This window comes from Marmota marmota, unplaced genomic scaffold, assembly GCF_001458135.2.
Source record: "Marmota marmota marmota unplaced genomic scaffold, marMar, whole genome shotgun sequence".
In the NCBI taxonomy this organism is placed as follows: Eukaryota; Metazoa; Chordata; class Mammalia; order Rodentia; family Sciuridae; genus Marmota; species Marmota marmota.
The window spans coordinates 1,580,839-1,602,963 of record NW_025999929.1 but is presented as its reverse complement, the minus strand read 5'-3'; the positions used below and the strand labels follow the sequence as shown (position 1 = coordinate 1,602,963).

At 45.2% G+C, this 22,125-nt stretch overlaps 1 protein-coding gene across 1 annotated transcript in view; it reads left to right on the top strand.

Moving 5' to 3' along the window:
• Positions 1-21,599, top strand: part of Gmds (GDP-mannose 4,6-dehydratase) — a 624,102-nt gene extending 602,503 nt beyond the window's left edge. Inside the window, exons 11-12 of the mRNA XM_048800496.1 lie at positions 20,791-20,859; positions 21,155-21,599. Coding sequence (XP_048656453.1) covers positions 20,791-20,859; positions 21,155-21,217 — 132 coding nt within the window. The 3' untranslated portion in view covers positions 21,218-21,599. The remainder of the gene's footprint in view (positions 1-20,790; positions 20,860-21,154) is intronic.
• Positions 21,600-22,125: the final 526 nt, after the last annotated feature.

Genomic DNA, 22,125 nt, shown 5'->3' with positions numbered 1-22,125 from the left:
TTATATATATATATATATATATATATATATATGTGTGTGTGTGTGTGTGTGTGTGTATAAGTACATATATATAGAGAGAGAGAAATTTTATATAAAATTGGACCTCTCCCTCTGCCACCCACACAGCTTCCTAACCAGCTTATGTCACCTTTATGCAAAGCAGTCAGAGCTTTCTTCCTTGGCTCCAGCTCAGCAAGGCCAGAGAAGGGCAGGTGGCCCAAACTCCCATGCCCAAGGGAGCTGTCAAGGTGGTCTGCTTGAGAAAAACTGATTGGGGTTGATAAGCTCCTCAGATCTGGCTTTCGAAAGTGTCTTCCCCACCACAGTTCGCTGACTGTTCACACCCAGACCTGGAAAGTGGCATGTATTTCATCGATGCTACTTCAGCAAGTGTCTCAATATGCAGCAGAGTGCAGAGGAAAGTGTGGGACCACTAGGCACAGGGGATGTCCTCAGCATGTGCTGAGTTCCTGGTTAATCTGACTTGTCCAGAATGCAGGATGTCTTTTGAAAGGAAGGGGAAATGAACCTGGAAAAGGAGGTTGGAATCAATTGTCAAATATATTGAAAGCCAAGGTAAAAGTTGGAATTTTATTTGGCAAGTAATTATCTCGACTGGGGGATGTCACAGAACAGCTACAGGAGGCATGGATAGGGTCCCACTGAGAGTTGGGGACCCCAGAACAGGGGAAGGACTGGTCTGTGAGGGAGAAAATGCTGTCATTGTGCAGATATCTGGTCACTGATGCTTAGGTCAACATGGTGATGCTGGAAAAAATTCGGGAGTGAAACACGTGGGCAGAATACAAGAGAAGGGACTGAAGGTGATCAACGTTTTAAGCCTGAGTGAGGGAGAGGGCAGGAATGGTAACAATGCAGTACGAATTATTTGCTTGGGGGAAAATATATTGACATCAATTTTTTGTTGTTGTTGTTGGTTTGTGTTTGGGGTTTTTTTTGTTGTGTTTTCTTGGTAATAAGGGTTGAACCCAGTGATGATATAACACTGAGCTACATTTCCAGCCCTTTTGATTATTTTAGGATAAGGGTTAGCTTGCTAAATTGCTGAGGCAATCCTCAAATTTGTGATCCTCCTTTCTCAGCCTCCTGAGTCACTGGGATTACAAGTGTGTACCACTGTGCCCCGCTTGACATCGGTTTTAAACATCCCTTTTTTCCATTCAGCAAATACAGTCGAGTGCTTCCTAGAGGTCAGACCCTGATGATAGAGGACATAAGACAAATACAGCCCTGGCCTCGCAGGGCTTACATTCTAGGGTGGACAAAGGCAGGACATCGTGTTAACTGACAAAACAGACTATGGAAAAGCCTTCCGGGAAATGAAGAGGCCACTGTGAGAATGTGAAGCAGGGTTGTGTGTAGAGAGACTTCTTACCAAAAGGGCTGTCTGAGACACAGGGGCTTTGAACTGCAGCTGTAGAGCAAGGAAGAAAAAAGTGCAGAACTGGCATGGGGGAGAGAACACTGAAGATGGAGATCATGGTCATAGTGTCCTTGTGCAGTATGACAGCTGAAATCAAGGGCAGAAAAGAGCCACCCCTGAGAAACTGCAGGAAGCCAGGAGCAGAAACTATGGCTTGGGGAGAAGGGAAGGGGAAGAGAGATGAGTGAGGATAGTGTGGGAACACTAGGCACAGGAAGCTTTAGAAAGAAATCTGGGGAGGGCAGAGAGCTCAGGGACCTAGAGGAGAGGGGTAGAATGGCCCTGCCACATGGGACTTAAGACACCATGCACAAGGCAGCATGGGAAATAAAAGACACCCACTTGCAGAGTGGTTGAAACTCTCTCTCTCTCTCTCTCTCTCTCTCTCTCTCTCTCTCTCTGCCATCAAGACAGCTTCCATAGGTGATTTTCAGAGCTGCTACTCGAGGGAGGCCAAGCCAGGCACTAGAGGTGGTCATTAAAAATGAAGACCACACAGTCTCTGCCTGTGGGAGCTTTTGTTGGCTTTGGAAGAAGGAGTACAGGGGTTAATAACAAAGGTGGAGGAGTAAAGTAGAATGAAAGTCATCGGCCCATCCCCACTCACAGACTATGACAAGTCATTCCCTAAGCCTCAGCTTCCTCGCCTGCAACAATGGAGGTGACAGCCTTTGCTGCAGACAGCTAGAAGAAGACAGCTGATGTGAGGGACACAGAGCACAAGGTGCAGGCGCAGAAATGGCAGTGGTAGTGGCTATGCTGGTGGCCATGCCACATGTAATTTCCAGGCCCCCAGCAAACTGTCACAGAGAGGCAGCACAAGGCAGCAGAGTGCTTTGGTTTATTCAAGCCCTGGCTCTGTGGTCACCAGCAAACCTTCCAGGTCCTCTGAGTCCCTCCCCACCATACCTGTGGTACCCCAGGTGTCCTAAATAAGGCTCATGGGGATTAAGAAGTAGCCTATAGGAGGGGCCAACTCCAGGTACCATCCAAGAGATGCTCAGAGACATCAACAGACTCTCAACATGAATTTTTCCTTCTAAAATTTCAACCAAGAGAAATGAGCCACAAGCAAGTGGCTTGCTGAAGCATGATGCTCGGAACTGCGCACCTGCCCAGACGGCAATGGGCCTTTTCCGTGCCAGTTGTGAAACTCCATTCTTGCCCAGTTTTGAGGGGTCAAGGGTCAGGAAGACACTTACTGAGCTGTACTGCACCCTGACCTTTTCTCCTTGATAGAAGATAAATCTTTTCTCCTGAAAGTCAGACTCCATCTGTGACCCAGTTAGGATCTCCCCTAGGCACTTTCTGCATGCCATCAATTGGCAGAGGATATTTACCTCCATTTCTCTTTCTAGCATGGTGATAGTGACATAGGTTGTCCCTGAGGAACATAAAACAATCAGCCCTGACTCATGTCCCCCAGTAACTCTGGTGCACACAAAAAGATGAAGACTGAGTGAGCCCTGTGGATCCTCTTAAGCCTTCCAGGCTTTGGAACTCCTGACAGAGACAGGATGATCCAGGACATCTAAAATGAGTCCAGACTGATTACCAGCATTCTCCAAGGGGGTCCCCCAAATTCGCCTGCAAGCAGAGGATTTGACAAGTGCCCAGAGAAAGAAATTATACAGGGCTCTTCCTTAACAAAATCATGGATCATTATCACACCCTGAAGTTCTCTCCACCTGTAACAACTTCCCTCACCTCATCCTCAGAAGTCACTCTGAAATTCAGGGTCTCTGACCACCCAGTCACTTAAGGTCCAGCCCAAAAGGCTTCCTCCACCTGGAATGCCTATCCACAGGTTTCCCATAGCTGCCCATCAGTGTTCTGCCTGAACTTCACCTTGGCAGCATTCCTGATTCCATTCCCAATGGTTTTTCCTTGCTTATTTGTATATCCAGCACTGCCATAATGGAGCATGAGACATCTGTTGGTCATGTTGGCTGCTGGGTCAGCATCCCTGCAGCAGTGCTATGGGGATGCCACCGTGTATTCAAGGTCATCTGAGACCACACCTTGAGTCAACCCACCCTGCAGTTCATAAGAAATGTTATTAACTCCTAAACTGTCACCCAGAGCTGTGGCCTTATCTGACCTATGCGTGGGTGGCCCTACTGACATGTGCCTCATGCCGGGGGTGGCCAACAGAGAAGGAGGTAGGAATGAGTGTGAAGTAGGAGGATATGGTTGAGGCTGAAGATAGAGGAATGTGAAGGGAAGGAGAGTGAGCAAGTGTGAGGCTGTGTGACAGGCACTGGGCACATCACATCTGTACCACTCTACAGGTGGTGGCACAAGTGAGGAGCTGAGACTCACCCAGTAAATGCTGATGGATCTGGAATTTTAACCTAAGTCTCTGACTCTAAATCCCATGTGCTTTTTCATGGGCTTAAATAAATGAGGACAGAGAATGTTTTAGGCTCTCGGGAATTATCTGCATGAGGAAAGGGGACTTCAGGTTGAAGGTTCACATAGGGGACTACTGGCACTAAGTTTGCAGAACTAGTGTGGAGGACCCAAGTATCCATCCAAGAGACATAACTTGATTTCCTAGACCTTGACAGAGCCATAAAGTTCTATGCTGACGGTAGCTGCTATTTTTTGAGTATTTGCTCAACATCAGCCACTTGTCCCTCCTCTTCATCGTTGATAGGTGTAATGTAACAGGTTGTAAGTGAGGCCAAGTGAGGTTTGTATTCATGGCAAAATGGGATTCAGCCTAGATATGATACCAAAGTTCATATTAAGCTAGTGCTGACTGCTGTACACCTGGGGCTACACCCAGCAGAAGAGGAGAGCCCACTCCACTCCCATGCCATACCCAGCTCATGGCAATTCCTGGGAGGCTCTCAAACCCATCTGGGCCCTAGAACTCCTGTTCCTATACCCAGGCAGCCTCACCCTCGCTCTTGGCCTTCCTGCCTCCTGCTCAGTCCTCATGGCCCAATTCAGAGGACATCTATTCTGGGAAGCATTTCCTGAACCCCCTTGCCTCACTGGGCAGCAAACCACCCCCTCTGTCGCTCTGTGAAAGCAGCTTAGTCCTGGCACTTTTCCCAGGGGGAAGTGTTAGACAAGTCATCCTATTATTTATTTCTGCAGTTGCTTCAGAGGCTGATTAACACAGCAGCTTATTCTCCAACCTCCTGTGTCCATTTTCAAGTCTCAGTGCTATCCCTGTGCCTTCTACTCACTCCAAGTCTGTCCCCTGCTCTCTGTCACTTACCCCACGCATGGCACATGTCTGCTGTCACCATCTGTTTGTTAAGTCTCCATCACTGACCTTGAGCTCCTGCAGGCCAGGTATTTATGACTGTTGAGTGTATGAGTGAATGAATGTTGCCAGGATTCCATGAGAAAATAGATTGGAAGGTCCTTTGTGATAACTTTTACTATCATTACTTCTGTTACTGTGGCGGTGATGATTTGAGGATCCCTTTCTTCCTGAACTTTGACTACTCAAACTCAAGAAGTAAGTAGGTTTTGACAGAGTCTTTCACTACTTCATGGTCTTCAGACTCATCCTACTCCTTTGTATCCAGGTGCACAGGCTCTGCTAATGGATCCTTTACGCTGCAGACCCTGACAACAGAAGAGTTCCTCCCCTGAAGGAGAAGCAGGTTTCCGTTTGCAGCAGTCATGGTGGTGGCCGACTCTACATTTCAGTTCTGTGCATTGAAGTCTTTTCATAGAAAAGGGTGTTCTGATGGGATCAGATTCCAAGCAAAGGCCCTTTGGAAGTTTCCCAAGCTCCAGCGCTCCCATGCCAGGCAGTTCTTAGTATTCCTTGTGGTCCTGGAAAGCAGCAGTTCCTTGAAGAATCTGCCACAAAACCTAATTCTGCCAGCTAACTCCACTGGGAAAGTCATGGCCTTGTACTGTCAGGGGCACATAGAAAAAATCCTTCCACAGCTAGATGGTGTGGTGTCTCTCTACTCATAAATACAAAATCCAGGATCAAGATCATTCCTGATGGCACTTGAAGAATTGATTGTTGTTGTTTTTTTTTTTTTTTTGGTTCTTTTTTTTTTTTCCTGGGCATTTTATTGTTGTTGTTTTGTTTTGTTTTTTGTTTGGGTCCTGGGGATTAAACCCAGGGGTGCTTTACAACTGAACTACATCCCCAGCCCTTTTAACTTTTTTATTGTGAGGCAGGGGCTTGCTAAATTATCTAGGGCTTCACTAAATTGCTGAGGATGGCTTTGGACTTGTAATCCTCCTGCCTCAGCCTCCTAAACTGCTTGGGATTACAAGTATGTGCCACCATGCCCAGCTTGATAATTGTTTTTGACAAAGTTACATTAACCATTTTAAACAATCAAAGTTGCTTTCTCTTCCACCAAGAATGCCTCTGTAAAAGCATTCATCTCTAGTTGGAAAAAAAAAACAATGAAGTTATTTTTGTGCTTAAAACCCAACACTAGCCAGGCATGGTAGTGCAAATCTGTAATCCCAGCAGTTTGGGAGGCTGAGGCAGGAGGATCACGAGTTCAAAACCAGCTTCAGCAACAGTGAGGCACAAGGCAAGTCAGTGAGAACCTGTCTCTAAATAAAATACAAAATTGGACTGGGGATGTGGCTTAATAATTGAGTGCTCCTGAACTCAATCCCTGGTATCAAAAAAAAAAAAAAAACAAAACAAAACAGGACTGTAGGAAGCTTTTTCACAGTACACTGCTTTGAGGAAGTCCTATGCTTATTTCAGGCTAGAATCTCTTGATGGGGCCCTTTTTGTTTTTTGATTCTTGGCTCCTACCCTTATCTACCCTAATCAAATCTATACAAGTAATCTAACCATCAGCCTTCTTGTTTCTGGACCTCTGTGGAGGAAAACTGAATTTCCTTTTTCAGTCTCTGTCTTTAACAAGTTCTTTTCTGGGAAACACACTTCATCCTTCCCCAGAGCTTCTGTTTGGGGTGAATGCATGGCTTTGCATGTTGCTCTTCTCAACTATTAGCCCACTTTAAAGAGAGAAGACCTCTGAGGGAAGCAGTCTAGATTAATGGGCTAGTAACCTAGTCTTTGGAGTAAGACAAGTCTGGGTTTGAGTCCACACTCCACCACAGAGTGGCAGTGGACAAGTCACCTAATTTATCAGAGTCTCAGTTTCCTTATCTGCCATGTAGAACTATTGGCAGTTGAACATTGTGGGGTGTGCAATTATTTTGTACATAACACAAAAGAGAAGTTCAATAAAAAGGTGTTCCTATCGTTGGCTCTAAAGGATCCCCAGTTCCACCATTGAACCAGTAGAGAACCCGTTCTGAATATCTGGGGGTGGGCATACTTGCCCGCTGTAGAAGAAACCTCATGCACAAGCCCCTGAACAAAGACAGGGGCGCAGCCACAGTCTCCAGCAGGACAGGCCACTTACTTTTATTATATGAGTATATCAGTGACATGCATCACTCAAGGCAGTAAGGTTCCAAGAGCATCCATTTTACAACCACAGTTTAGCAGAAGCACTCCAAGTGTCATAGGGAATAATTCCCAAATTGTCCAGGCATGCTTTCATGGGAAGAGTGTGGAGCACCAGTCCCCTCCAGGCCTTGTTCAACACACTATTCCAAACTCAGGCCTGTGTCCTGGTGCTATCTATGTGGAATAGGCCTGGGTTTGGTATTAGTGTGCTGAACAAGACCCTGAGGAAACTAGTGCTCCAAACTTACCACAGGATATATAAGATGCCTGAGAAGGCCTTACTGGGCTGAGGTGCAGGGGGTCAGGCCAGGAGAAGCCTGTCACCACTTTCTACCACCAGACTGTATAGTAAGTCACCTGGCTCCCCTGGCTACCCAGCTTGACATACTCAGTGCTAAGAATAAGCCAGACTGTGCACATCTAGAGGAGAACTTGAGTCCTGCTGTTAGGCCACCACAGCCACTATGGAAAGAGGACTAGTGATAGGCCAGAAGATGGTCCTGGGCATGGGAGTAAGTTCAGAGAAGGTGCAGTTCCAGTTCCTTGGGAAGATAAGGCAGTTAAGAAATCAGACCTGCATAGATTTATGGAATCATAGTAAAAACTGCCTGAGTGGCCATGGGTGTCCCCTCTCCTAGGCTGATGGTATCAGGCCAGGCTCTGAGCTACTCAGCCATGGCAGACACATACCTATTGGGGGCCACACCTGCACCAATCTTCTGGGAATCTTCAGGGTGGCCAGGGAAGTGCTGGAGACTATGTCTGCTCACTCAACCCTTTGGTGCTGTGCCCCAAAGTGGTTGGGTTAACTGTAAAATGAAGAGAAAGTAACTTTGGGCCCAAGTTTCATTTCTGGCAACCTAAAAACCCAGATTACTCTGTTTTCAGCTATGGCTTAAGCTTTGCAGCATCTTTATTCCCCAAGACTCAAGAATCCCAAGCCCTTCAAAACTGACCTCACTCTGCAAAGATAGGTCTACTTTCTGTGCCAGCAGGCTTTTATAGAATTGATGTGGCCAGAATTCTAGAGCCATCTTAGTCTGCAGGCCACTCAGTCCCTCTTTCCTGTGTTTATTTGCAGAGCACATTGTGTACATCAAAGAAGAGGTTCCTGCTTGGTGGTTTACCAACTTACTGAGCAAGAGAAGCAATAGGGAGATACAGACATTCCTGGGGAAGGTTCCTTGTGGCATGAGGAACTCATCCCTTTATTTCCTAACATTTCACAGTGCCCCTGCCCTGTAATCTCTTAGCCCCCTTTTCTTATTTGGAACAATGCTATAGTGGTGCACTACTCTGGAAATACTGTGTAGAAAACGTGAGGCAAGGGGTAGGTCCTAAAGACAGGCTTAGGGATAGGGGTGTAGCTCAGTGGTAGACTGCTTACCTAGCATGCATGAGGCCCTGGGTTCAATTCCCCATGCTGCAAATAAGTAAATAAAGACAGGCTTAGTTCAAAGTAGGTCATTAGCTCATACAGAAGATGCTGTGGCCTGGCTCCTATGGTATCTCAGAGGGTTATATAACAAGGCATGACTTTTTATGATCCCATAATCAATAATCTCTCACATCTGGACAGACCATCACTTTCAGAGTGTGTTCACATTCACTGAGGTGTTGTTTTAGGCAAGCTGGCAGAGTGTGATTGATCCAGACTTGTTTTATCTGTGGACAATAAAGCCATGCTCCATCATGGGCCGCTGTGTGGCTTGGACACTGGGCCTTGTCAGTGAGGCTGGTGCTGAAGGCAAACAAAGCACCTGCCAAGGGTTACTGTACAGAATGTCACACATGGAGTCCCCACCAAAGCTTTCATCAAAGTCAACCTGATTATTTTCCACTGCATTTTCCTGAAAGGATGTTATGATTTTCTAGATGTTTGGTGGCTGGTGATAAATCAGGTTTTTATGATGTCATGTGAAAGGCCACCTCTCGGACTTCCTCCTGCTGCAAGCTGGAGGATAAAAGTGGGACGTGTTGGTAGGGTGCAGGGGACACAGCTTCACTTAACCCTTTCCTCACTTGTCCTGGGACCTGGGTGAAGCTGTATGTCAGCTGGGGTCATGGAAGAAGGTGAGCCAGGCCCCTCCACCTTCCGTTCACATGAACATAGCCAGGACATGTGGAAACCGAGCTACTTTCTCAGAGTTAAACAGACTTCCTCAGCTGAGAGGCTTTGGCATCAAATCAAGGTCCCAAATGTGAAAGTGTGTTCCATGGAACAATATAAGAGGTCCTCAGTTATTTCACAGAAGTAATCTTTTAAAAGAATCCCGGTAGTTGTGTTTAGGGTTTTCTTTTTATTCGGTTATATTTTTTTGCAGTACTAGGGATTGAACTTGGGGTGCTCTGTCACAGACCTACATCCCCAGCCCTTTTTATTTATTTATTTATTTTTATTTTGAGACAGGGTCTTATTAGGCTGCTGAAGCTGGTCTTGGATTTGAAGTCCTCCTGCCTCAGCCTTCCCAGGATCAGATTATAGACGTGCACCATCATACCTGGCTAAGAATCCTGTTTTATAATCTTGGAAGTAAGAGTTTTCCTTGAAAAAGAGATAATGTGATGATAATAATAATGCTGGTATGATTGTACTAAAATGTCACACTCATACCCTGTACATTCCTACTTTGCTTATAGCATTATACACTTATACAGTGCCTTTGAAAGAAAAGAGAGAGAGGGAATCCTCTTTCCCTTACTCCCACATGTAGTCTATACATATATCTTTTGCTGTACCTCTAGAAAAGGTCCACAGTTCACCCACATCTTTCCATAACCGCATTCCCCCCCAGCAGTCCTCTGATCCAGCCACCACCATCTAGGGTCTCTTATCTAGCCTCCTTTCCTGCCCTGCCCCCTCTAGTCCAGGTGCAGCATCTGTAGCCATCTTTGAAAACTTCCATCAGAGCATTTGCCGCCTATGTTCAAACTCTCCAGTGACCCAGAAGAAGCCCAGACTCCATGCTTTCGGTGCCAGGATGTAAAGGATCAGTTTTAAAGAAAAGCAGATTCTTCCTCTGTAGATGAGTGGAACTTCACACACACACACACACACACACACACACACACACACACATACACATACAGAGCATGGTTTAAAAGAAAAAGAATTAAACTCAAGTTTCAGTGCTGTATCTCATCCTCTTGAGAGCTGGTAAGGAAGGAGGAGGAGGTTTCTCAGCCAGGCAGGGGAACTCAGAGTTCCAACTTCATTCCAGCTGGGAGGAAGTGAAGGTATGTCAGCATCCAGTAGCCCTCAGAAGCTGACTGTGTCCTTATCTGGCCAGAAAAAAGACAGCCCTTCCACCACATACTACTGTGGGTGCCAGAGTAGCACATCCAGGTCCTTAGTCCCTGGTCCTCCAGAGCAGCTGTGTATCATTCTGATTGTCCACTGCAGTAATGCAGATTTAATTCCTACAGGAGTGACCAGGTATTTATAGGCTGTGTGGCCCAAACACATCAAAAACTAACAGAATTTTTTAGGATGGAGAAGGGTCATGTATTAGAGTGGGCCATGAGGACAAAATAATATATACATACCCAGTGTGGTGGCACATGTCTTCAGGAGGCTAAAGCAGAAGGATTGCAAGTTCAGCCAGCCTCAGCAACTTAGTGAGGCCCATGGTAATTTACCAAGACCCTGTCTCAAAATAAAATATAAAAAGGGCTGGGGATGTGGCTCAGTAGTTAGGAATCCCTGGGTTCAATCCCCAATACAAAAAAAAAAAATAGTATATACTTACAGCTAGAAGTAAATCCCATACTTTTCGAAAATCAAATTGGGCAAGATGTGGTGGGGCTGAAATAGGAGGATCACAAGTTCAAGGCTATCCTGGGCAACTTAGCAAGACCCTGTCTCAATTTTTTAAATTAAAAGGGCTGGGGAGGTAGCTCAATGGTAGAGCTGTTGGCTAGCATGAACAAGGCCTTGGGTTCAGTCCCCAGTACCACACATACACACAAAATCACATTTCTCAGAAACTCAAACATCTGTCTATATCCAACTGAGTCAACCAGCTTTTTAACTGTGGTCCACAGGCTACAAATACTCTAAGTGACAGTAGGGTGTGACTCAAAGGGTAAAGTCTTGTGACAACAAGGTCTCTGCAAAGAAAGGCATGGGCCCTATAACAGGGACTAACCAGGCCCCCATGATCTGTCTTTTTGTCTCTATCCAACCTCATATGGGCTCCTCTCCCTCACTCAGAGGTGCAGACATGGCCACTGGGGCTCTGCTCCCTCAAGGACTTCCCACCTGAGATGTCTCCTAAGAGACCTCCTTATCCAAATCTCCATGTGATGGTCTTCTTCTCATCATTCAGATCTCTGAGCAGAGATGCTACCTGTGTCAGATGTCTTCCCCACCTGATCAGTGTTGCCCTTCAGCTCTCCACAAGTTCCCTCCTCTCACTCACATCTCTGTTCCCTCCTTTGCCATCTCTCCCCAGTGGAACATAAGCACCATGACAGCCAAGGCCTTGCCTTGTCCACAGGTGCTTCCCCAGTACCTGAAGCAGTCAGTGTCTGATGACAATCAAGAGTTGTGAAATGTGTGCAATAATTGCAGAAAAGCAGAATACAAAATTCTCTATACTCTGGTAATGACTATTCAGAAAATGATCTAAAAAGAAAACTGAGACTGGGAATGTAGCTTAGAGCTGTTGCCTAGCATGTGCAAGGCCCTTGGTTCAATCAATCCCCAGCACCCACACCCACACACACACAGTTGGAGTGCAGGATAGAAGTAGCATATGACTGTCAAAGAAAAAACAAAGGATGACCCACCTAAAAAATTTATGTCTTCCTCCATGATGTCACTGCATGAAAACAAGTTTTTCCTATATTTCAGTAATTAAAGGAGTAAGCTAGCCTTAACAGAAAACCTGTGTAGGATGAATTAGAAATGTAGCTCAGTGGGGGAGAGCACTTGCTCGAGGCACTGGGTTCCATCCCCAGCACCTCAAAAAGAGGGGGAGGGACGAACGTCAAGAAGTGGTGCTAACTATTTTTCATGTGTAATCTTGAATTCTCACCAAAATGCTACAGGGTAATCAGTGTTTCCCCCAACTTATAGATTTAAAACGCAAAGTGCAGAGACGTTAGGAAACAGCTAAGTAGATGAGCCATGATGTGAATCCAGGTCTCTCTGGTGATGTCTCTGTGTTGTTGGTGATGACTAAGGTATTTTTATTGAGATGCAATTTGCATACAGTGAAATGTATGGATGTTAATGATGCCGGTTGACTAATTCTGACAAATGCATGTACTTTGTAACTGACACTCCTGTCCATATAAAGTACATTCCATTACCCCCAAAGTCTCCTCCCACACCTTCCTAGCCTACACTCTCCCCTGTACCACTGATATGATTCCTATCTCCATAGATGAATTTGACTATTCCAGATCATATAATGAATCCCATGACTCATGCTCTTCTGTATTGGCTCCTTCAGCCAGCATTGGGGTGTTCAGACAGTCTCATATACTGGCACAGTATTATCTAGAGACCTCTTTGCCACTCAAATTAACATAACATAAAGTTTATAGTTTACACTGTCTTCTACAGAAGGTTTTGTCCTTTGAGTATTGTTAACTGCTGGTCTAAGAATCAGAAACCCCGCCTTCATAGTCCAAAACCCCACCACTAGACAACTTCATGACATTAATTAATTGGTTTAGATTAAATATCTCCACAGATGCAGTTTCTTTTTATGAAGACATGAAACAGAGAGTGCTAGGTAACCATGTTGTATAGGTCCCAGGCAGGCAGTTGAAGCTCACCGATAGCCAGGATAATAGGAAGCAAGCTGAAGATAAATGACATCATGGGAAACATATACATCCATCTTACTGCTCATCTTTTCTCTGTGTCTCTCTAGAAGCTTGCTAACAGATGTCAAAGTAGTGGTCTTAACTTTTCATCAAAAAGTCCCCAGAAATAAACAGCCAAAAAGCAAGAAGTTCATTGATGTCAGTTGCCTTAGTAGCCCTAGAAGTGAAGAAGTTACTGAGGGAATGTGACTATCAAAAGACCCTGTTGTGTCATTTCTGTTTGAAGAAAAGGAGGGAGGGACAGATGGGTGGATGGATAAATTATTGAAGCAAGAATTCTCCAGTTGGAAGACCTTAGTATACTTATATAAACTGAGAAAATCCCCAAAGGAGAAAATGTCCTATCTATATTGTAGAGAAATTCATGTTGTTTACAGTGTGCTTTAGTACTAATGTACAAAACAGGGGAGGAGGTATTTTCTAAGAAGTCGGGTAGATTTTCTAACAAATGAGAAGGAAACAAGCTTAAGGAACATTCCCTTTGTCTTGTGCAATTCGGGATGCCCTGTGGCCTAAGCCTCCCTTCCTGGATGAGAAGGTGCAGGCTAAAGATAAGCTGGATGAATCTGGCTTTTAGTTCCAAGACACTTTGTCAGAACTTTCATCTCTAGGAAAGAGGTACCTGAAATAGATACAAGATCTCCTGAGTTGCATCTTGAATGTGATTGTCTTCAGGTTTAATTAACTGAAGTCTCTAAAGTGCTTTGAGGGCAGAAAGTACTAAGTGGCAAAAGAAAAGCAGCCTTCGTCTTATGTCCAGAATGCCACTTGCCAATTATGTCACAACAGTCCCTAATAGGTCCACTTAAAAGTGCTTTATCTCCTTTCCTCTGGGTTTGTGCCACCTCCTACCAGCATGGTAAATCTTTACACCCTAGATCCAGTTATTAACAGTAACCAGTAATTTCCTAGGAAGATGGTGCTGACTTTGAAGCCTGGAATGCTGAGGTCACTAACAATCTTATCTCCAGTTCATTAAATGGTCCCTGCATTACAACTGTGAGTCAGCCACCACCCCCATCAGCTGGTCTGAACGAAGTTCAGTGAAGAAATCCAGAGAGGGCTCTAGTTACAGAAATTCAACTCGCTTTCCCCAGGCTGATGCCACTGTAAGTACCAGAATCAAGAAGTCAAGTTAACAAAAAAGTTAATTCTGCTGTTGAACTTATAGATGTAGAACAAAGACACATAGTATCACATAAACATGTATGATGCAAGACAACTTCCCAAAATCTCATGTGCTTATTGTCTAAAGTAACCTATTAGACACCTACCTATGAGTAGGCTGCTTCCCAAAAGCTTAAAGGGACAGCTTCTGAGAAATGCTTTCTTCTGCTCAGCTGCAAGCAGGAATCCCCACTACCATCATCCTACAGGGATGGACAGGGTAGATGGAGCTTTTCTAGGGTGTCCCCACCTCTCTGCCCCAAAGGCTGGGCAGCCAGCGGTGTCTGTGAGGAAATCTCTAGGCTGCTGTCTGAAGGAGAGAGGCTATAAGTCACTTGGCATGAATGGTGAGGGGAATATATTCCACTACACAGAGGAGAGTGAACTGCTGCTCATGTCTCAAGCCTGTCAGCCTGAAAGGGATTTCTCTAGAATGTTTTTTAAAACTATTTTAAAAGGAAACTAATAGGCCTAACTTCTGTGTTTCCCCTAAATATAGTGACCCCTCATTATCCCTGGTGGAATGGTTCTATGACCACCTCCACCAATACCAAAATCCACAGCTGCTCAAGCTCCCTATATGAAATGGCCTATAATTTACACACATCCTTCTGTATATATTCAGTCATCTCCAGGTGACTTATAATACCTAATATTATCTAAATGCTCTATCAAAAGTTGTTATACTGTATTGCTTAGGAAAGAAAAAAGGGCTGTTTACATTTTGCCCATCTACATTTCTTTTTATGCTAACCATATTTTTAAATATAAATGAAAAGATGCATCCATATATAAGCTGCACTACTAGTGCTATTAATTAAGTTCTCCTTTTATGAAATGAATACCTTTTTTTTAACCACACCTGTGCTGTATTGACAGGTACACACCTAATGAAGAAAATGTCCTCGTTCGCCTTCCAGGAAAGGTCTGCCGCCTCACTAGCTAGATCTTTTCATGAGTTGTCTGGGGCATACATGAAGATGGATGTGTTTTTCTCTTTGTTTAGTGACTCTGAATAGCTTCTGATCCCAAATGACAAATTCAACCAGTTGAGAATAAGTAACCCCTTCCTTCAAAAAAGGGGCTTGGGATCTTAAAGATATCTCCAGGCACCATCCTCTAGCATGTCTGACTCATTTTTAAGGGGGCTTAGGTAAACCCACCAATGGAGGTGACAGTGAGAGTACCCAGCCACAATGGTGGTTTTAGTCCAAGACACTTGTGCAGGAGCTGCCCCCAGCCATGACCATACAGCAGCCTCTTTGCAGTGGCTGAGGACAGGCCTCTGTGCAGGGCCTGCCTGCCGGGCTCTAGCTCCACTCTCAGTGCACGGTGGGCTCACTGGAGCCAGTGCTGACTGACTCGATTTCCCTGAGGCTGACTGAGCATTGTTGGAGTTCTGACGGCCCTCTGTCAGCCCCTGCTGATGGACAGTCCCCCTGAGCCCCGCTTCCTGAGCAGACGAGATGGCCTGCTGTTTTCTTCTTGTCTCTTATCACCCCTTGTCATTAAAGGAGAGGCCTGGCTTCAACTTCAATTTGTGCTGATATACAGCAGTCAAGAGGAGGGGGGAAATGTTCATTACCGGTCTTAACACCGCCTTTGCCTTTCTTAGGGCTGTGAGATTCACTCTCCTTGGGAAGGATTAAAGGGGAAGGATTAAACCGAGGGATACAAGAGCTGAATCTGCACCCAGTAAGAAAGTACAGTGCAGACGTCATTTTTCACTTTTTCCCGTCTTGCTCTCTGCTGCCTGTCTTAAATCTTGACTAGGATATGCTGTGCCGTGTGATTTCAAAGCTTTTTCCTGGGGTTTTGTTGTTTTGGATTGTTTTTAATGGTTCTGGCTTTTCCAAAAGAAGCATTACCTCCAAGAGCAAAACTTTCTTACTCATTGTACATTAGCATAAAGTTAGATCTAGAGCCTAATTCATTGGCATTCTTTTTTGTTAATTTTTTTTTTCTTAGTTGTCAATGGACCTTTGTTTTACTCATTTATATGTGGTGCTGAGAATCAAACCCAGTGCCTCACAAGCACTCTGCCACTGAGCCACAACCCCAGCCCCTCATTGGCATTCTTTTATTCCCTTAGAACCTGAGCTATTCCTCGTTTTGCTTTTCTAAGAAAAATAGGAGGAAAAAATGAATATATTTTTGTGCCACTAACAGCTCCATGTCTTAAATTCCTAAAGATGTTTAACGTTGGTTTCCATCAGCCTTGGTTTTCCTTAGTAACATCCTCTGTCTATACACCTTCTTCTTATTTATAGCACTCAAGAGTCAATTTCTTTCAATATGTACATTAGAAATTTAACAACATCCTGCCAAGAGAACTCACACTCTTAAAATTTCTCTCCACCTCAACAGATGTTCTCTGCAAACCTTACCAGCAGACCTATTGAGGAAATGTGGTATCCAACACGTAATTTTGACTAATAATAAATTTTCCCAAAACAAAGTCAGTGAAAAAGGGAAAAAAAAGAAATGAGATTGCTGGCTTAGAAACATTATCCTGCCAGGAGTGGTGGCACATACCTGCAATCCCAGTTACTCAGGAGGCTGAAGCAGAAGGATTGCCAAGTTTGAGGCTTAACCTCAGCAACTTAGTGAGACTCTTTTTTAAATTTTAATAAATAATAAATAAATAAAAAGGTTCGGGGATATAATTCAGTGATGAAGTGCCCCTGAGTTCAATCCCCAGTACCTCAAAAAGACAAGAAAAGAATAAAGAAAATATGTGCTATGTGCTTCATAGGATACATGTGCTATCTACATAATAGCATTGCCTACAGTGATTTTAGGTAGGGTGGTGGGAAACGGACTTAACATGTAAAGAATGATGAAAATAAGATTAGGGGAAGGAAAAAAAGTAACCAGTGTAATTTAAAGGTGTGTTGTTATCTTGAGATGAGAAGGGATGACCCTAGATATTTGAGGAAAGGGACCTATAGTTAGGGGAGAAGATAATGGCAGTGTGGGCACTCCTTTTCTGGATTTTCCGTTAACTACTGTGGCCTCAGGAACTGGCTTAATGACTTTTCCAGGATTTGGTCTGGCACTTTATCAGTTCACTATGACAAGAACATGAGCCAGGAAAGCCTGAAAAATTGCTGCAGAAAACATGCCCTTCTGCCAGGCTGCTGTGTGCAGCTCTGACCATGGGTGCCGAGCCTTCAGGGTCACGCTGTAGCTAGAGGACAATTCCTAAAGGTCAAATGAATAAAAAACAGTCAGGGAGTCTGAGGGAAAGGAAGGGGTGTCTGGACAGAGGCATATTTTTTTTTTGTTTCCCTTTGCTCGTGTTGGCTGCTGTAAAATGCTCAGTTAAACCTAATTGAATTTGACAATAATAAATTACATATTGAAACTGTAGAGTTCACCTAAGGAATAGCAATGAAAACAGTGAAGACACCAGAAGCCAGAGTTCAGGAAATGTCATATTCACATAGAAATGCTTTAAATTTTTCTCAGAGCTTTGTTCATTCTCTCTCTCTGTCTTCCAGAAAAGCTCCAGACCACCCAGTGCACAGAGTCCTTTCTGGAAACTATACATAAAATCATCACTTTAGTTCAGCTTTTGCCCCTGTTGTCATACTACATCTTTAAGCCTGTAATTAAAGAAGCAAATGAAATTTAAAAAAAAAAAAAAAGAGCAAAACAGATAAACTCATCCCTCTCACTTGTCCTCAGGAGTTGGTCATGCCCTAGTGGAGGGGGTCTGTAAAAGTTCCAAAGTTGTAAGAACAGTTAAATATAAAAGGAGCATCTAGCACTTGAACGCCTTGTAAAAATACAGTTTCTGCCACATGACTTCTCCACAGGCCAGGGGAAGCCAAGTTTAAAGAAATGTCTCCGTGTCTACCTCTCATCCAGAGCTTTGTGCACTCTACCACCTAGACCCTGTCACTGTGCCTGTGCCCCAAACCTTGCAAAATGAACCATGACTGGATCTTTACTATAGAAGATACCATAGGAAAAAGAAATTTCTTAAATTTCTTCAGGAACAGTTAAGTACAAAACAAGATAGGAAGTCCTTAATCTTTCTTTATAAGTTGGTTGGGGATCCAGGGGTGCAGCTCATTTGTCTAGCATGTGCAAGGCTCTGGGTTCCATCCTAGCTCTGGGATTTAAAAAGCTGATTGGAGATAAGCATACTGACTGGGCACAAGCAGATGTCAGCTTAGTGGTGCTGGCATGGAAGGCCACTCTTTTGTTCTGATGGGACCTCATCCTCTTCTTTCTCAAGGGTTCTTGGTCTAATTAGATTTCAGGGAGACAGAGCCTTGGCAGAAGGTTGAAGGGAGCAGCTAGCCTGCAGTGTAAGAGCTGTGCTCAAACTAAATTGGGAAGTTTAACTGGGCTCGTCTCTGGTTTCAATGAAATACTTTCACAGTGTATGGTAGCAATGTCTGTTTCTAAGCTTTTGAAAACCATTTTTCTTTTTCCTTAATTGTAGTTCCCTGGTTGTTTTTATATTATGAGCTACTTGTAGAAAAATACAGGAAACATAATTACAATACAAAGCTCCCTTTCCCAAGCCTACTGAGATCATGTGAAGCCAAACTGGGTTTTAGGGTTTTGCTAACTATAAGTTCACAGCCATGAATTGCATCCTATGCAGTGCTGGTTGATTTACAGCCAGTGTTATGTGATTAAACAATAAGCATGTTTCTCTGAGCTGTGTAGCTTCTATAGGATGGAGGGAGGGGAGGGACTGGCCCTGTTGGTTGCTTCAGGACTGCACACTGCACAGCTTCCTTTGGGGAAAAAGAATGAATATCTTTGTGTGGCTCTTATAGTAAAAGAGAAGCACTGTATAAGTATATATACACATTTATTTAGGGGAAGGAAAGAGAAATAAATTATTTGGTTTGTTTTCCACTTAAATTGGTAGCTCATGTAGCACTGTGTTAAATTGCTAATTACTAATTTTTGTATCCTACCTTTCCTGAGGAATCTGTATATAGGCCAGCAAGGGGGGAAAAAAAAAAAACTTGTTAACACTCTGGGGAGGAAATGGGTACTTCAGTGTATTGTGAAATGCAAAGCCTTTGGGAGTTTGATTTATTCAAGCCTAAAACACAGTGATGGATGATTGGGAGTAAGATGGCTAAATGTCCTCTACTAGAGCATGGTTTCAGACATGCTTCCATTGGAGAAGGCTGAGCAGAGAAGGTGAGCACCCAGTGGGCAGTGCCAACAGGCCCCACCCCGGCATAAATCTAGAACAAAGTCCCCATGCCTGCCAAGTTCAGGGGAATCTGAAGCAAGTAAGCAGGAAAGGCTTCCAACTGCAGCTTGGTTATCTGTTACTTTCACTTGATGTAACTGGTTTTAGACATTTTCTTTCTGTGTGCATCTTGAGTATTGCTCACCTTAAAAATTGCCTCTTTTCATACCACCTGCATGTTCTGCTGCCTATTTGAAGATTCATATATTCTGTATTATTTGATGAAAACATAAGAGTATGAAAGAGCTCAGTGTTCATCTCTTCTAAAAATGATGTAGCTCAGAGTCTTTGTTGTCTGATTATTCCTTTCTTCCTTCATTCACCCTTCCTTTCCTTTCCTTCTTCTTGCACCTCATCTTGAAATTCTCTCCATAATCTTCAACTAAATCAGTCTTCAGAGACTTGTAATAAACAAATTGGTAAGAGAGGGCTGAGATGCAGGATTAATTTCTTCTCTACCCCTTTCCTTTTACCAGTCTTCTTTCCAAGGAAGACTCTTAAATGGGTGGAAATGAACTTCCCTTGTTCCTCTAGAACTCTCGATGAAATCCTGGCGTGTTTGTGTTTCCCTCCCTGTAAGGTAGAAGCTGAGCAGGCAGATCAGGAGCCACTGGCCTCCTATTAAAATATATTTTGATAAGGTCCTCTTGGCTGGGATGAGAAACTCTAGTATCAAGAACATGGCAGCCCCCGCCTCTTGTGTAGAGCTGAAGGTTCTTTGAAAAGTTAGCTAGATCTTCCACCGAGTTGCTTGGGAGCATTGGGAGAAAAAGGAAGCTGATGGAAAGGACCGAAGCTAAGGAAGCTTCAGGGCCTCGGAAAGCCATGTTTTCAGACTGCTGGTTGCAACTAGTTAGTGGGTATGAAATGCAGTGGATCGAGATCAGCATTTTCTAGGGAGTAGAATAAAACAGAATAGTAGAATAGTAGACCTAGTGCCCCTGGATGGTAAGGGTAAATACTGCTTCATAAAACTTCAGTTTCGGTTTATAAACATGTGAGTGTGCTGCAGGCAACATGAGCTGTCTTTACCTTGGCCAGAAAATCCCCAGCTGCCGCCTGAGAAGAATTGCTCCAGGCTGCCGGCTGGGAATCGACACTCAACGGGTCCATTAAAGAGGAGCGTGCTGCTTTCTACCGCCCAGAACCCGGTCCCCGGACCTTGCGCCTCTACTAGAGGAGTCCCGCCCCCGCGTGGCTGGTGGCTTTGGGTGGAATAAGAGCACCCGAGGTCAGGCGCTCAGTGCCCGCGCCACCACCCGAGCCCAGCATCGCCGAGGGGGCGGGGAGGGGGCTCGGGATGATTTACTCCTCCTCTTGTCTGAAAAGTACAGTAATTCGAAACAGTTCTCACAGTAGCATCCCTGACAACTTAATGTTTAAAAAAAAAAAAAAAGCCATTAAGTGTCGATGGGGCGCGGTGGGGCGAAGGGGGTGGGCCGGAGGAGGTGGCTGGAGCGAGCTGGGACTGATCGCTGTCACGGACCTAGCTGGCTTGAGCAGCACTTTCTTGGGATTTACCGCTCCCGAGAGCCGCAATGGAAGGCGCCCGGAGGGGACCGTAAGAAGGGACAGGGGGAGCCTTGTGCGCTGGGAGGGAGCGCGCGGGCCGACGGCAATGCGACATTGGGTGTCCGCGCCGCGCGACCCACGCACGCCCGCTTTATCCATCTCTTCCCCTAGGACTTTCTGCAAGGAGACTGCACCAAAGCGAAACAGAAGCTGAACTGGAAGCCTCGGGTCGCTTTTGATGTAAGTGTCGCCTTCACGGGCGGAATCCTCAGAGTCGCTGGCTGCGGGGCAGGTCGGCCGGGGCTTGGGGCAGCAGCTCTGGGTAAGGCCTCGCCTGGCGTCTGCGGTGCCCCAGGCGGGGAGGCGGGGAGGGCCGGGTTGGGGAGGAGGGAGGGCTGGGCCTGGCGGAGGCGGCCCGGGGCGGCGGGCGGGGTGCGGGAGGCCTCTCTGGGGCCGCCACCCGGGGTGAGGGTGTCACCCGGAGAGAGTGGCAGAAGCTCCTCCCTCACCGCCCACCCTGTGTCTCCGGTCGCAGGAGCTGGTGAGGGAGATGGTGCACGCCGACGTGGAGCTCATGAGGACCAACCCCAATGCCTGAGCGCGGCCTCAGAGCCCCGGCGCCCTCCGACCTGTCGTCCCGCTTGGCGCCGGCTGGTGCGGGGTTACAGGCGGAGACATGCGCTGGGATGTACCCGGGAGGGGCAGGCAAATCCAGTCGGTACCCTGTGACCCTCGCCGCCACTGCCTTGTCCCCGCTGGCGGGAGCGAGGGCCGCCAGGTTTGTAGCAACCGGGACGTGACACTCCGGGATTTGGCCGCTTTGCTTTTGTCGAAGCCTCCTCTGAATGGTTTTGTGAAATCAAGATGTTTTAATCACATATTCACATATTTACTTGAAATTATGTCACTTAGACAACTTAAATTCTGGGGCCTTTAAATTGTTTTTTTCTTATTAAATATGATCTTTTTATGAACTAGCATTAACAGAGTCACTATGTTTTTCCAAAGTTATAAAAAACAGTTATAAGGGCCCCAAACAAAAATGCCAAAACCCATGCCTTGGAATGAAATGTTTCCCCCAGGCTGTGCTCCCTTCAAGCCAGGGCTCTGAAGACCCTGTAGGCTTCCAGAGAGTCCTGAGGCATTCCTTTCCCTTCTTGGTAACAATGTTACTCTGGAAACTGATTTCCAGTAGAAGTGAGGCATTCACACCCTCTCTGGTCTCTGCTGACTATAATTAGAAACCACTGGGCTTCCACCATCTCAAAAGAAAGCTTGAGAAATGGGGTTACAAGAAGAAACTTGAAGGTAAGTAAATATTGTTGCAGCATTCCATGCCCCTGGGTTACCCAGAGGTCTTCACTCCTTCCTTTCTTTGGGGTCTAGACTCTTTCACACAATGCTTATTTACAACCTCTTCTCATCAGTACTAGATCACTTTTTTAAACTGAATTTTGGTTTATTCATTCAACCCACTTATATTGTGCCTAATATGTGTCAGACATT